The 15,549-nt window shown below is 34.6% G+C and overlaps 6 protein-coding genes and 4 pseudogenes across 10 annotated transcripts, besides 1 other annotated feature; 6 read left to right on the top strand and 4 right to left on the bottom strand.

Moving 5' to 3' along the window:
• Nucleotides 1-681: 681 nt before the first annotated feature.
• TVAGG3_0967490 (uncharacterized protein) lies at nucleotides 682-1,221 on the bottom strand (the record flags this gene model as incomplete). The annotated part of the gene is made up of 1 exon (XM_001581417.1): nucleotides 682-1,221. The coding sequence occupies one exon, from the start codon at nucleotides 1,219-1,221 to the stop codon at nucleotides 682-684; it is 540 nt and encodes a 179-aa protein (XP_001581467.1).
• A 399-nt stretch (nucleotides 1,222-1,620) lies between these two features.
• TVAGG3_0967500 (attachment subunit-related family) lies at nucleotides 1,621-2,850 on the bottom strand (the record flags this gene model as incomplete). The annotated part of the gene is made up of 1 exon (XM_051253600.1): nucleotides 1,621-2,850. One exon carries the CDS (start codon nucleotides 2,848-2,850, stop codon nucleotides 1,621-1,623), a length of 1,230 nt encoding a protein of 409 aa, XP_051079174.1.
• Nucleotides 2,851-5,759: 2,909 nt separating this feature from the next.
• Nucleotides 5,760-15,549: part of a mobile genetic element that runs on past the window's edge.
• TVAGG3_0967520 (uncharacterized protein) lies at nucleotides 6,830-7,090 on the top strand (the record flags this gene model as incomplete). The annotated part of the gene is made up of 1 exon (XM_051253601.1): nucleotides 6,830-7,090. One exon carries the CDS (start codon nucleotides 6,830-6,832, stop codon nucleotides 7,088-7,090), a length of 261 nt encoding a protein of 86 aa, XP_051079175.1.
• TVAGG3_0967530 (protein of unknown function, DUF4106 family) lies at nucleotides 7,171-8,167 on the top strand (the record flags this gene model as incomplete). The annotated part of the gene is made up of 1 exon (XM_051253602.1): nucleotides 7,171-8,167. A coding segment is annotated over one exon (997 nt), but the record flags the coding sequence as incomplete, so codon positions are not given.
• Nucleotides 8,801-9,336, top strand: TVAGG3_0967540 (annotated as a pseudogene). Its single transcript has one exon. A coding segment is annotated over exon 1 (536 nt).
• TVAGG3_0967550 (protein of unknown function, DUF4108 family) lies at nucleotides 11,431-11,823 on the top strand (the record flags this gene model as incomplete). The annotated part of the gene is made up of 1 exon (XM_051253603.1): nucleotides 11,431-11,823. A coding segment is annotated over one exon (393 nt), but the record flags the coding sequence as incomplete, so codon positions are not given.
• On the bottom strand, nucleotides 11,844-12,288 carry TVAGG3_0967560 (annotated as a pseudogene). The gene has a single exon. A coding segment is annotated over exon 1 (445 nt).
• On the top strand, nucleotides 12,325-12,587 carry TVAGG3_0967570 (P-loop containing nucleoside triphosphate hydrolases family; the record flags this gene model as incomplete). The annotated part of the gene is made up of 1 exon (XM_051253604.1): nucleotides 12,325-12,587. A coding segment is annotated over one exon (263 nt), but the record flags the coding sequence as incomplete, so codon positions are not given.
• TVAGG3_0967580 lies at nucleotides 12,750-13,198 on the top strand (annotated as a pseudogene). The gene has a single exon. A coding segment is annotated over exon 1 (449 nt).
• TVAGG3_0967590 lies at nucleotides 13,478-14,023 on the bottom strand (annotated as a pseudogene). Its single transcript has one exon. A coding segment is annotated over exon 1 (546 nt).

A 15,549-nucleotide genomic window follows, 5' to 3' on the forward strand; every position in this document is an offset into this window, starting at 1 on the left:
TTTTTTTTATTTATTATTTTTTTTCAATGATTTGTTTTTAAAGATTATTGGTACAGTATCTTTTAATATTTAAGTAAAATAGCAAAATACCCTTTGAAAAACTATTGTCAGACAATATTTTATAATCTCTATATTCATTCATAAAAAAAAATACGTCTAGTAATGCTCTGCATAAGTGGACAATAAAGTAATAAGATTGCTCTTTTATATAATAGAATGCAATTGCTCATTTATTAAGGATATATTTGTAATCAATTGTGATCTATTTAAGAAAAATAAGAAAACAGCACCAAATTCATATAGATGCATCTGTATATTCTATATTTTATAGCTGCACTATTACAATTGTTGAAACTAAATCCCAATATTCTCCGCTCATTAATTGATGAAAAAGTGATAAAAATTTGAGAGGTCATATTAAAAAAAGTCACTTTTTAATATAGACTCTATTTTTAGATGTATATTAAATTACACATCTATGAATGAATATAATACAAATGAAGTATACTCGAACTTGATGCTAGAATTATCAACACTGATTTGAATTCTTATTTCATGTATTAAAATTAAATTAAAATATCTTTATGGAATGACTGCTCTTCAATATGCAGTTAAGATTAAAAAAAAATGAAATTAAGAATAAAAAAAATATGCTTTTAAAGTATGTTTGCTGCTGATTTCTTATTGTGCTTGTGGAGCTTGTCCATTTTCTTTACGCCATTCGCAGAAAGCGTTGTACTTCATCGCATTGACGCGTTTCTTCTTGAAAGAGTTTTCCCACTTTTTGAACTGAACAAACTCATCAATAGAAATCTCAACCTCTTGATCCGATCCGCATTTGCAATGAGACTTCTTGTCTTTCTTGTCATCGTAATCTCTATCTTTCTTGTCTTTCTTGTCTTTCTTATCTTTCTTATCTTTCTTATCCTGTTTGCTTCTCTTATCTTGTTTCCTGCGGAGTTTCTCCTCTTTACGACGAAGCTTTTCTTCAAGCTTCTTCAGCTTGTTCTCCCTGTACTTAAGACGTTCTTCCTCTGGGAGATTGTTGATGAATTCTTCGCGTTGCTTGAGAACTTTGTTCTTCTCTTCGACTGCATGTTGGAGTCTTGCCTTTCTCTGATCTTTAGTCTCACCTTCAACAGGCAAGAAGAGTTTCCAGTCTACTTGTGGGTATCCTTGAGCATCTGGTAACTTGATTTGTTCAGGAGCTGTCTGAGACATGAATGAATGTGAAGTGGAGCAAAATCCACCGAACAATCGCTCGCATATAAAAAATCGTTGATAGAGCTCAGAAATAAATCGGTAAATTTGAGATTTTTTTTCTCCCACTTCATAAATCCATATCATTTTCGATACAATTCATATCGTCTTAGACAAAAATTTTAGATAAATGTTCATGATATGAAATATAAAACAGATATGAACAAATTTCGATTTGTGTAAAAATCGATAAAAATCGTTTATATTCTTCACATCAAACTTCTGTAAAATTATAGATTAAGAATTGAAATATAGGGTCAGGTGAGTGGGGCTTCCAGGCGCGTTGCGCCCTCTAGCCCCGGAGAAACTAGAGGAGGAATGATATTATAATATTAAATTTTTAGTCTTAAATTGTTTTTTTTATTCGGTATATTCTGAATCTTGAATGTCTTGGAAATTTTCTTCTTCTTCGCTCTCTGAGGTGAGGATTTCTTCGACTTCTTCTTCTTCGCTCTCTGAGGTGAGGATTTCTTCGACTTCTTCTTCGCCATTGGGAGCAACAAATCCTGCGATGAAAACTTTGTATATACCTTCTTGAGGAGTCTCTATGATGAAAGTCGTATTGTTGAGGAAATGGAACTCGACATCTTGAACAAATTGGCAACTGCTGTGTGTGAATTTTGCAATTGTGAGAGGCTTTCCTTTATAGCCCTTGGGAAAGCTTGAGATAGTTACTGTTCCTCCATATGGAACTCTGGCAGGAATATCTAAAGCAACAGTTGTTATAACGTGGAAATTGTCTACGAATTGAGGCATAGGTTCAATGCAGTATAGTCGTTTTGACTGGTTGTCTTTTGTGTAGAAATATAAATAGAATGACCTTTCACCATGTTCATTCAATTCTTCCAAATAATTGTATGAATTTGGATATAAACGGACAAATTCAGCAACTTTAACTTCTTGTAAATGCTTCTGCAAGTTCTTTGGAAACAAGTGAATGAACTGGTCAATAGCTTGCAACGCTATGAGATTGGCAGTAACGGGTAAATATGAAGCAAACATGTCAACAAGTACGCCAGGGTCTTTGATTTCGTTTTCAAGTGGCTGAATGGCATCCATGACAGCTTGAAACATCTCGTTATAATCTCGATTGTCTTCTGAACCCCACTGTTCATTTAACTTATCTAACAATTCTAACCTTTTCTTTGCGTATTTTCTACGAACTTTCTCTGAAAGAGGAGTGTCGCTATCTTGTGTGTCTTGAATTTGAGACTTAAATTGTTTGCAAAAGGCGAGATATCGTGTTTGCGACCTAGTGGTCATTGCAGAATGTGTTTCTGTATGTTCGATTGGATGTGTTTCTGTATTTTCGGGTGGTTGTGTTTCTGTATGTTCGATTGGAGTCTGATTGGTATGAACTTCTTCTGAAAATGCTTCTGTTCCGATAGTTGTTGTTGCCTGACCTGTTGGCTGAGCTGTTTCTTTGTGCAAATGCATATTGTCCAACAATTTGTTTGCAATTGTATGAGGAAGTTGCTTTGGTATTATAGGAGGTCGTAAGGGTTTTGAGAATGGTGAGACATAAGTTGTAGGAACTTTAACTGCAGAGGTAGTCGACGAATTGTTTGCGACACTTTTTCTTCCTTCCATTATGAAAAATAAACTGTTTTTTTTCGGACTACTCATAGAAAAGTTTAAAATAAACCGTTTTTACCAACGGTAACCCCCTCTATTTTTTTATTTTATTGAAAAGTCTCCGTTGGCAAACCGTTCCATCTCAAATATTGAATGAACTATAAACGTTTTTTGTTTTCTATATATACTTTTTTGTCCAACGGTAAAACTTTTTACACAACGGTTTTTGACAGATGTTTATATGACACTTTTTGTTCAGCTCAAAAAAACTACTCGGTCAAAGTGTTGTCAGTTTTGTAAAATAACCGTCCTATCTCATTCTATAATGGGGAAAAGGCTTCTCAAAGTATACTTCCTTGGAACGCCTGTAACTTTTCCTGTAGCGACGATAGACCCTTGCTTGTCCGGACAAAGTTATACTATTTTGAGTGCTCTACAAAAAAAGTCAACGGCGACGACTCTCAAAAACCGCTTTTTAACTTCACTTAAAATGCCACGTAAGCTACGTAAGAATATACGTAAGAGGAAGGGAGCATTGAAACATCCAATAGTAAAACTGACACCACAACAACAGTTGCAACAACAAATGCTGAATGACCCCACTATGTTGCAACAAATGTCAAGCAACCCTATGCTTTTAAACCGAGTTTTTGGTGCACAGAGTGGAGGTTTAAGAGCGGCACTTTTAGCGAAAATGGCAGGCTATGGTGGAGCTGCAGACGGAACAGCTTATAACCCTCAAAGTCAAATGAATTTGAGTTCACTCAAAAATCAAATATCAGATGTCAAAAAGTCAAACATAGACATACAGAAGCAAATAAGTGAAAACGAAAAGAAACTAGAATATGACAGACACACAAAGAAACTAAATGAGTTAAACGTAGAGAAAAAGAAGAAAGAAGAACAACTGAAAGAACTAAGTACAGAGGAATATGCGAAAAAAGTGTCAGAAAAAGCAGCAGAAGTAGCAAAAATGGAACAAGATGTTGTAAATTTGAAAAACCATACTACTCAATATAAAGTACTGAAAGATGAAGAGATAAAACAAAAAGCCCTGAAGACATATATGGATAGCGATGAGTATAAAAAAGAAGTTGAAGCAAATGTAAAGGCAGAAAAACTTTTACAGTTGCAAAACCAAACCGTACAGTATGAAAACTTAGCACAAGAAAGTAAAAATAACGACGCAGCCATGCAAAAGGCAATGAAAAGCGCAGAATATATAAAAGCTAACAATGACTGGTTAGATGCCCAAGCCAACGCTAAAGCAGCCCAGCTTATAGGGTCAATAAGGACAAAAATACAAGCGGATGAAGACAGTTCAAATGAAGCTTTAACAAATGCTGACTTTAAGAACGCCTTCGAAGCTCTTCATAGTAAGGTGAAACTAGTGAACGACTTCTCATCTGGAAAGAAACTGAAGTCTGAAGGTTTCGACAAAGAGTTAAAAGAAGTAGCACAAAATATGACGAAAATAACAGATGCAGCAACGAGACAGGCAGTTCAAAGTGCCTATGACGCCGTTAGAGCAACTGTTGTGGAAAGTCAAGAAAAAGAGTTACAACAGACCAAAACAGACCTAGTAAATGCTTTCTTAAAACGAAAAGTCAGGTAGGACATTATGCTGCAGATGGAACATATGTGCCAGCTGGTGGAACTTATATACCAGCTGGTGGAACTTATATACTAGCTAGTGGAACTTATATACCACCAAACCCTCCAAGAGAAGCACCTGCACCAGGACTACCTAGAACATTTACATCGTCACATGGACACAGACACAGGCATGCACCAAAACCAACACAACAACAACCACAAACAGCACCACAACAACAACCAAAACCAGCACAACAACCAAAACCAGCACAACAACCAAAACCAGCACAACAACAACCACAAACAGCACAACAACAACCACAAACAGCACAGCAACCAACAGTTCAAAACACTGCACCACAACCAACAGTTCAAAACACTGCACCACAACCAACAGTTCAAAACACTGCACCACAACCAACAGTTCAAAACACTGCACAGCAACAACCACAAACAGAGCAAGGACATAAAAGAAGTAGAGAACAAGGAAACCAAGAATTCTTAAAAATGCTTAAAGAAGACTATGGTTACCCAGATACTCTTGACTTTAGTGACAGATATAAAGAAGCTATTAGAAAGTTCAAGGAAGGAAATACTGACCCGAACCTATTTAGCTTTATGGTTCAGCAAAATGGGATATAATCAAACCTGGAAAATACAAGCTCGCTAAGGGATATGATTTAATAGCATATCATCCAAATGACATGATGAATTTACTCCGAGATATTTGGTGTCAGAGCTAAATGATAATTCAACTCTCTTCATGAAACGCGTAAAAAATAGAGACGGAACGAAAGAAGAAAGGTTATGAATGCGGATGACTTAATAGGGAACTTGTTAAAAACGGTCTCGGAATATATGAAATGCCAGCAGATGAGGTACAAGAAACTCCACAGGAAGAAGTTCAGATACAACCAGACATGGAAGAAATAGTTCAGCAACAACAGCTAGAAGAGCCTGAAGGAAACGAACAAGTCCCTCCTTTGGAAACTAACTTCACAGAACTAGATGAAGATTTGGAACAGCCGAAAAATCTTGACCCTCAACAAGAGTATGAGGAGAATATGGAATCTTTCCAAGAGTCTAAGAAAAATTCGGCTGACATAGTAGAAGAATATCGAAAAATGTTTGCCGACATACAAAAGACTCCAACATCAGATGAAAATATTCAGCATAGAATGGAAGTACTGAAAGAAAATGTACGCAAATACAACAATCCTTTTTACTTACGAGCATATAACGTTCAATCTTTGGCTGAACTCGGTGAAAATAAAAGGTTAAATTTCAACAAAACATATAGAAATGAAACATTGTTTAAAGTTCATTCAGAACCTAACCAATATGGAAACAAACCTACTTTTGTTTCTGCAGACTATGGAACTACAATGAGATGGGGTCATAAAGCTAATCCGGATAGGTGGTTCATAAACTTACAACCACAATTCCAAGAAGTTGTAGACGCAATGGAAGTGAATGGTGAACCAGATATAGCTGGTATTTTCAGCGCGGCTTTAATGCCATTGAAAGATATGAAAGATGCAGATATTTTGGACCAGTATGAAATGAACATGGCTGATGGAAATATAACACCTGACGTTCTAGAACATTTATCTCAAAGAACTACACAGAACCATAGAGATGGTATATTTGGTGAAGAGTTTAGAAAGAAAGTTAGGGAGAGAGAAGGAAGAGAACCTATTGTACATGACCTTGCAAACGAAAGTTTACAAAATGTCATAAAAACTTACTTTGCAGACAATGAACGAGAAGGGATGAATATTTAAGAAAACTCAAATGGACAGTACCAAATGAAATGTTAGTATTGAAAAACATGTTCCTTGACAAAATAAAACCAACTACAGAAATAAATGACGCAAGACTGAAACATTGGGTAAAAGCTTTCCCATTCACAAAAGATATTATTGGTAACATGGAAAGAAAACCAGAATGGCTACAAAAACATATATTTGGAAACGAGCTTATTCCATATGGACAAGCTCTGTTTGAAGAGCTTGAACCGGAAACTCAGGAAAGAGTCATGCAAACAATACGCGAAGACTCAAATACAAACTATGACAAAATCTTTCTAGGATATGGTTACCTGAGATGGGCGACCAGAGCCCAAAGGCAAAAAGGACATGGGAAATTTACAACATACTAGGTGAACATGAGGCAAAGATGCAACAACTTGAAGCAGAGGGCAAGTTAAAAGCGACACCAAAGAAAGAAGAGTAGAACAAAGTGAAAGTAGTGAAGAAGTAACTTCATCTAGTGAAAGTAGTGGCAATGAAGGAAAAAGAAGAGTTAAAAACTCAGTCAGGAAGAAAGTAAAGCTTGGTCCGAGTGGGTTCTATTATGACATATAAATCCAACTATTCTATATTTTTACCCATATGAAATGTACGCCGCTCAGAATATAACGCCAACAGTTTTGGATGCCATGAACGGAAATGTTTCCGAATGGTATAACGAATGCGACAATGCCATTAGAAGGTCAGAAATAGTTCCTGGAACTTACGAATATACAACTGCTGTTTCTTATGGAAACGTAGGTGAGTTTGGAGAAGGTTCTTCAACAACAGTAGATATTGCTTGCGACAGGTTTCATATATTTCTATTGACAACTCATTCTTATACGTGGAACAAGACATTGAAATAAAACCTTCTGCCAAGTTGTCTGACAAGAAAGGTTGCAATGGAATTTTCTATGTCGGATACCAATATGCTCCAGAAGTTTTCATGGGATATAAGATATATTCTAACTCTGACTTAGTTCAAACAGTAACATGGGCAAACTATGAATGGTTCGCTTTGAGAAACTCAGTACAACCACAAGCTAGAGAACAAACAGACCAGTATGCAACTATTGAGAAAATAAGAAGACTTGACCCTAACGTTCCAGGAGTTTATGTTAACCTTTCTGGACAAACTGCAGCAGCAGTAACCAAAGTAAAACTGAAACTTAGAGTTCCTTTGTCATCTTTCCTCATCTTCAGGTTTTTAAGATACTTGCCAAACTGGGCAGGAAAAATTTCTATCGAACTTACTCCAAGCAAAAATAACTTAGTCATTGCACCAACACAAGACCCATTCACTCTACAGCTGGAACGTGGAGCCAAGTTCTGTGACTTTTGCAAAGACAAAGTTGACTTAGACTTTGGTTTCTCAAACCTCAACACTGAAGTAAACTATTATTTCAATGCTGCTGGAACTGCTTGGGACCCAGTTAAGTTCACATGCGAAAAATTTGAATGCAAGAGAATAGAAAGCAGACTTGCAGTCTATATGTTGGACCCAGATATTTCAAATGCTTTAGCTGCCAAATATATTGCAGTTCCACTTATGTTCCCTATACACCAAATATCTGTCAAAGACTTTGCAGGTGAAGTTGGAAACCAAAGTGCTGACCCAGGTGCAAGAACAGATATTGCTTTAACAACTGCAATGAAACATGCAGATACTATGTTTGTACTGTTCAGACGAACTATAAATGACTATTCTTGTTTCTACAACCCTGGTATTAAATATCATATAAACATAGATGGCAAATATTATCCAAGAGAAGAATATTCTACAGTTGAGGATATGAGGTCATACAACTTGACATTAGATGCTATGAACTTTAACAACAACTTCACAACAACCATTAACCCTGAAATGCAAAGTTCTATTATGCCATATGTGAAAGTATGGACTCATACAGGAGGTCAAAAAACTCAATATACAAATGGAGACCGTTCAAACTTTTGGCTTGGCATTCCATTTGCTGACTCAGAAGACTTTATGGGTGGTATTTCAACTGTTGGTACTTACAAATACAATATACTGGTGACAGAGACGGTCCAGATGAATTGAAGCAAAGAAGTTTACAAAACCAATAGCACTTTTCACGGAAGATGCTCTTTTGAAGATTCGTTCGATGAAACCTGCTGGGGCTCCTCAGATTGGCATAACGACAGCTTCCATCGAGCAGATTTTGGCAGCAGGTCAGTAAGTTGTTCTTGAACTGACTTCTCTCCGTCAAATATTGACAGTACGCCAGTTTTGACATAAATTGTATTATAAACTTACCTTTAGAAATATCTGTAAGTTTTGAAGTTATATTTTTGTCTGCTTCAAGAACTTTCACCATTTCAGTTATACCAACTTTCTTTGCTTTATGAAAATATTTTGGTTCAGCAAAGACTGCTATTCTATAACATTTTCCATTGTTTGTATAAAGAACTATTCTGTCAATGTATTTGTATTGTTTGTGTGTGTAAACTTTGTTCTGCTTCAATTCGAAGAGATACTCGAATACGTCCATCTTTTTATTCTAAGTAAAATGTCATTTCCGAAAAATAGAAGCGTAAGTGTTTCAAAAGGTTTAATGGCGGTGGCAGATGTGAAGTTAAATTCACCAACTCAAACAAACAGTCAAAGTGTTGTTGTCAATGTCAAAGAAGAGATGTTGAAGTGGGGAAACCATACGAAGACGAAGATGGTATAACAATTGTTCCTGTAAAAGAACAACCAACATATCCTGAAGTTAGCAGAGACTTAAGTTCTGTTGCAGATATTCGAAACGACTACCAACAACTGAAAGACAAACTTCAAACTCAGGAGAAGATTTGTCAAGCTTTAAGTATAATGTTAAACTTGGTCGAACACAACCCTGTAAAAGTGAACTCATATGTCATTGCACCTCATGAAGTTTTGAAAGAACTATTGAAACTTTTGACAGAGGCAGACGATATAAACATCAAAGAAATAGAACCCGACATTAGTTGCTGTGGTGTTTCATATAATGTCATTGACAAGATATACGTTATGAAAGGAGGTGAAACGTTGAACTTAAAATATAGTTTCCCAGACGTTATAAAAATATTTGACGACCACAACATTTCATTAAAATTTATTTGCTAAGTAAATGGCAGAAGACATATGGTTTATACTATTACGACTAAAAACCCTGAGTCATATAATTCTATAACAACAAACTTACAAAGTCCTCAAGGACGATATTGTAAACTAACCTTAAACACAATGACGACTAAAGCCTGTTTTGCTCTTTTGACACCAGAAGACTTTATTGTTGTGAATGGTAAAAAATACTCCTTTGAAGATACTTACTCAGATATACCACCAACAGGTTTTGTTGACTTATTTAATACTTTAAGTACGGGTGTAACATGTGCTGCAACTAGAGCAGGTTTCATTATGTTTGGATGTCCGACTGAGTTTACTATAAACGATATGAGCTATAATACAAAACTTATTCTGGTTTTTACTACCAACAGTTTCCTATAACAGGAAAAGGTGTCATACAAGGAATGTCTATTCCATTGACATTAAGCACACCAATTATATATTGTTTCAAACTTAGGTTCAAAGTGTTATTCGAATGTCGACAGAAACTATTATGACCAAAAGATACTTATGCGTATAAACAACACTTTCTCTGCTGGTTTGCCTATTGTTCATTCGAATGCAGAATTTTCAACCTTAGTGAACTCAAACACTTTGGCAAGTATAACGTTGACATTAGTTGACGCAAACTTTGTTCCTGTAAAACTTTTATGTCCTATGTATTTGTCAATGACGGCAGAAAGTTTCGAATTGGAAGATGCAACTGGTGAAAGTATTGTATTACAAGAACAACTTCAACAACAAATAGCTCAAGAACAAAGTCAAGAATAAAAAAAAATATTTTTTTTATTTTTATAAAAATGTACAGAATAGATGTTTCAGATTTTTATGACTTCCAAGCATTCAGAAATATGTGTCCATTTCGAGACTATAACAAAGCAGTCGAGAATTTGAAACGTTTAGTCATTTATGTCGACTCTGCCCCAGAATGTTATGTTATGAAAGAATGGGATGTAGTCTTTAACAAACCAAGAGCAACAATAGTTTCAGAACAAGAATGTAGACAGAAACTTAAGAAAATAAAAGTCGTACAAGTTGGCATGAAGATGTTAGATGCTTGGGATATCTTATTGTCAAAGTTAGAAGATTTTTCAGTTCGAGGTATAAAGTTTATACACCTTCTCCAAACTTCTATTCTATCTTCACTGGATATAAATATGAACAAGTAGAATGGAAAGAAAATATTATAGAAGCTTGGTTAGACCATGTCAAAGAAATTATATGCAATGGAAACGAAAAGTTTATGAGTATATCTTATGTTGGTTTGCAAACATCTTACAACATCCAAGTGCTAAAAATGAAACTGCTCTCATTATAATTGGAAAACAAGGAACAGGTAAGAACACATTCTTTACAGATATTTTGTGCAAACTGTTAGAAGGTTATTCGAACCCGAATATGACAAACTTAGAAAACATCTGCGGTAAATTTAACTCTTCAATAGAGAATATGAAACTTATAGTTGTAACGAACTTCAAAGTATAGATACAACAAAAGTTTTGAACTCAGATGCTTTGAAGAGTCTTATAACAGACAAAGTTGGAGTTGTTGAAAGAAATATAAAGACCAAAGAGTTTGTGAAAATGTTGCAAACTTCATTATGGTTTCAAACAATGCTGTTCCGATGAAGTTAGAAAGTTCTGACAGAAGATATGTAGTTGTCAGAACGTCAGATTCTCATATGCAAGATACAGAATATTTTGACGACTTAGCAGAAACTTTGACATCTGACTTTTACAACCACTTGTTCTCATATTTATGACATTAGATATTTCTAAGTTCAATCCAAGACAAATTCCACATACCGAAGAGAGACAAACATTGTTAGAAGCAAACAAGAGTGTATATGAACTGTTCATAGATGAAACTGACTTTGAGTGTTTAGATGAAAGGTCATTGTACGATTCGTATAAACAATATTGTCAAGTATGGTTATATGACAGCGTCTAAACGAACATTCTTGGCAAATGTCAAAAGTCTTTTAGACGTACAGAATGGTGTATATACAAAGAAAAATTTTTCTGAGTAAATTTTAAAAAAAAATATTTTTTTATCCGATAGAAAAGATGAAAATTCATCTCAGTAAACAAGTACATGTCAGGACTTAAAGAAGAACTAGACCCATTCACATATTTGAATGTTTACTTCTACCATTTTGAAAAGTCTTCATTCAGCAAAGTTTGGAACATCGAACCAGTTAAGTTTGCTATTGTGACTAAAAATGGTGCGAAATTTGAAGACTTAGACATAGAAGGTTTGTTAACAGTCAAAGAAAGTTTTGACAGAAGGTTCTCAAACCTTAAAGAAGGCAAAGCATACAAACTTGTTATACCTTATGAACCAAAGAAAGCAGACGACTATGAATATTATGAGTCTAAGATAGTTGAAGTTCAAGGTAAATTGGGTAAAAAGATTTTAGAGTCTAAGCCAGTGTTTGCTCCTAAAGAGGAAGAGAACATTGACATTGACCCAGAAATGTTCTAAAAATAAAATTTTATTTTTACATGTCAAATTTCTTTTTCTCTGGAACTGGTTCAGGTTCTTTCTTCTCTTCTTCTACTTTCTTTTCTTTCTTTTCTCTCTTCTTCTTTTCTGGTGGAGTTATGTCAAATTTCAGAACCATATTTATGTAAAAGTTCTTTGTCCTTTAATAGCTTTCTATTCTGTTTTCTATTTCATCTTCAAGAACAGCGCATGTGTCTTCTTTGCATTCTAAGAATTTTGTTGGACTTCATCTCTCCAAGAGGCGTCATCTCTGTCAACAAGTCTGTCATTGACAAATTTTAAGACTGCTCTGCTTAATGTTTTATGGTTCTTGTCATATTCCCAGAAACAGAACTTTAGAACAAATTCACCTTTCTTGTTTACACTATGTAAGATTTTATGGTCGACAGATGTTTTGCTGTCGAAAAGCTTGTCTCGAATATAGATAGCGAAATCGCTAGACATTTTCTAAAAGATAAAAATTTTAATTTTTCTAAAAATATGTTAGAAAAAAAGTTTGCTGACATTGACAAGAAATTTGAGAATGTTTTAAACAAGAACAAGAGGAAGTTAGAAAATGCTCAGATAAAGCCTATACATGACAAGTTCTTATTTGCTCAGAATGGTATAACAGGTCTAATTGCACCACCTGGGTCGGGTAAGACTTTCACTTATCTTAAAATGGCTGCACAACAACAAGAACTAGATGAGAAGAACCCATTCTATGAGTTAGTTGTTATTTGTAGTACTTCTGGTCAATTTGACCAAACCGTCAATTCGTTCAAAGATATTATAAAGAAGTCTAAGTTAGTATGTATAAAGATACTGAGTTGTTAGATTGGATAAAGAAGTACCAAAGAAGAGTTTTGAAGTACAATGCTATAAATGAGTATATAAATTCTAAGTTTAAAGACCCAAATGAGGAAATGCAGAGAATATTAGAGAAGAAACACTTCAGAAACAAACAGAAAGAGATAGAATACATTTCGAAGAAATTGCAATCTTACGATTGGAAGACTTACCCTCATAGATGTCTTCTTATCTTAGATGATTTCGCCTCTCATCCTTTGTTAAAGAACAGAGAACAAGATATGTGTCGAATTCTTAAGAAGCTCAGACACTTTAACATCTCAGTTGTCATTTGTGTACAGACAGCAAAGAGTTTAAGTAAGGATGTTAAAAGAATACTTACTGACATTATACTTTTCCCGGATTGTCCGAAGACGATTTCATGGAACTTATGAAAGAGTCCATGGCAGGTAAGTTTGACAGACATGAACTATGGGAGAAGTACAAAGTCATACAAGACCCTCATACTTCTTTCAGAATTCATATCTACGCAAACAAAGTTCAAATTGTAAAAAGTCAAGCGTAAAAATAAATGGTTCATCTACTCTACTTGTTTGAAGTTGTCAAAATACTCTGTTATTTTTTCCTTTAACAATGGCAAATCTTCTTTGAAGGTAAGTATTGTACAACCTTTAATATCATAGTGTGTTTGAGGTAACGTATCTTGAACTATTTGTTTCACATCTTCATTTGGTGTCATTGAAATCGGTAAGTTTTCGCGATAGAACCAATTTCTGTCAGATTTGTAAATCTTAGCAAGGTCGTAAAAGCTTTTGTTGTTTCTTCTGACTAAATGCAACATAACCATATCTTTTCTTCTTCATTTTCCATCTCTTCAGTATAAATCATATACTTATAGTTCTTTTCCTTTCCTTTTGGTACCGAACGTGGTATTCTTTTCTGAATGCTTTTGTCTTTTGCTTCAAGCTTGTTTCCATCTCTTCACGTTCTTGTCTATGAATTTCGTCAAGAAGTCTGTAAATATACCAAGCATAACGAGGAGAAGCCCATATTGCAAACAGCATTTACAAAAGTCTATGAACATACCAGCCTCTTAAATTTATTGGCAAATTTTTACGATTTTCATGTGTTTTATGCAAGACCGAAAAAAGTCGGTCTAGAGAAATTTCACTCAAAAGTTCTTGTGTGCTTTGGTTTTCTGAACCATCGTCTGCGTGTTTAGTATCTGGTGCAAAAACTGCTGTCAAAATACTTTGCATTTGGTACATATCCTACATATCGTCTTGACCGAACGAATGAGACGTAACTGTTTGTTATACTGTATGTACTCATATTCTTCATTTATAGCTTCATGAACGATAGCAGCTTGTTGTGTTTCTGTCGATTGCATTAGTCCGATAGCTTACAATTTATCACTTTAGCATACAAATATAAAAAAAACTATTGTTACAAAAAACTAGCGTTAATTTTGTTCTATCTTGTATAAAAGATATGATTTCAGGGATTTTTTTGGACGAAGTGTTCAAGTTCACTTTGGGTAAAAAAAATAACAGTTATATAATGAAATTTGGTCATATTTTTTTACGATTTTAGGGATTTTTTTTGACGAAGTTGTCAAAGTCAGCTGTTGGTAAAAAAATAACAAGTACTACAATATAATGAAATGTTTGAGTCATTTTTTTACGATCTTTGGGATTTTTTTTGAGAAGTGTCAAAGTTTCACTTGGTAAAAAAAATCAACAGTATTATATTAATGAAATTTGGTATTTTTTTCACGATTTCAGGGATTTTTTGACGAAGTGTCAAAAGTTCTCTTCGTCAAATTTATTAAAAATAAGCGTTATTTTTTTTATTTTGTATAAAGACCAAAAATTAAACGCTTTACATTATTTTTCAAGCAACTTCTCAAATAATTGTTATAGCCTTAATCTATCTCAATCTACTTCAAACGTTTCTTTACCTTTTATGGGAGCACCATACATTTTTCTCAAACTTTTCAGTATTCTGTTTCTGCAGCTCCTCATATCATTCAGCAAACACAACCTTGACTCTATTGACTGCTACTGTCATATCTTTGAGTTATATTATATGTTCTTCCTATCTTAATATCTTTTTGTGTTGAAGTCCTTTCGGTTTTCTGAACGATGTAAAGTAAGCCTTACTGCAACGTTCCGTTATCGCGAACCAATATGTTATGAAGTTTATTCCAACAACTGGTGTCTAACCATAACAAAACTATTGGTATAAGACTTTGTCGATAGATTGCTGTATTCCATAGAATCTTACCGATATTATAAGCTCAGGATTTCTTTGTCAAAATTTTCTGAGTAGAAGATTTCTAACCCGTCCTTCGCGTTCTCTTTCCAGTTGGAGATAAAATGTCTGACAAAGAATATTGTTTGTATTTCTTGAGATATCTTTACGTTATAAATCACCTATTCTAAAACCAATTTTTGGTGTCATTGATCTATTCTTTTTAACTGTTTCAAACTCAGTGTTTGTCATTTCTTCTTTAAGTCTCAGCATAGTCGTTTCGCATACGTTCTACTCTCTTTGACGGAGATGTTAAAGAACAACTACTCACTCTCTCACTTGCCGTTTACATTTTGAACATTGCGGGTTCATTTTGCTGTTATCGAACCTACCTGCTAGAACAACTAAAGCGTCAATTGCTCTCTTCATTCTCAAAAGCTGACTGGTTTTATTTGTTGTTCCATACCTTACATCTTTTATCTTATATCTCTTTATCTTGCCATACACATTCAGCAACTAACGAAAACAAAGTTGTCGTAGCGTCTTAAATTCTTCAGATTTATATATGTCCAGAGAACATTCTTATATACCATTCGCAATCTTTGGTCCATAACCTTATCGGTTGCAATGAAATCCTAGAAACTCATTAGTTTTACTATCTCT

This window comes from Trichomonas vaginalis, chromosome I (genome assembly GCF_026262505.1).
Source record: "Trichomonas vaginalis G3 chromosome I, whole genome shotgun sequence".
Taxonomy (NCBI): domain Eukaryota; phylum Parabasalia; order Trichomonadida; family Trichomonadidae; genus Trichomonas; species Trichomonas vaginalis.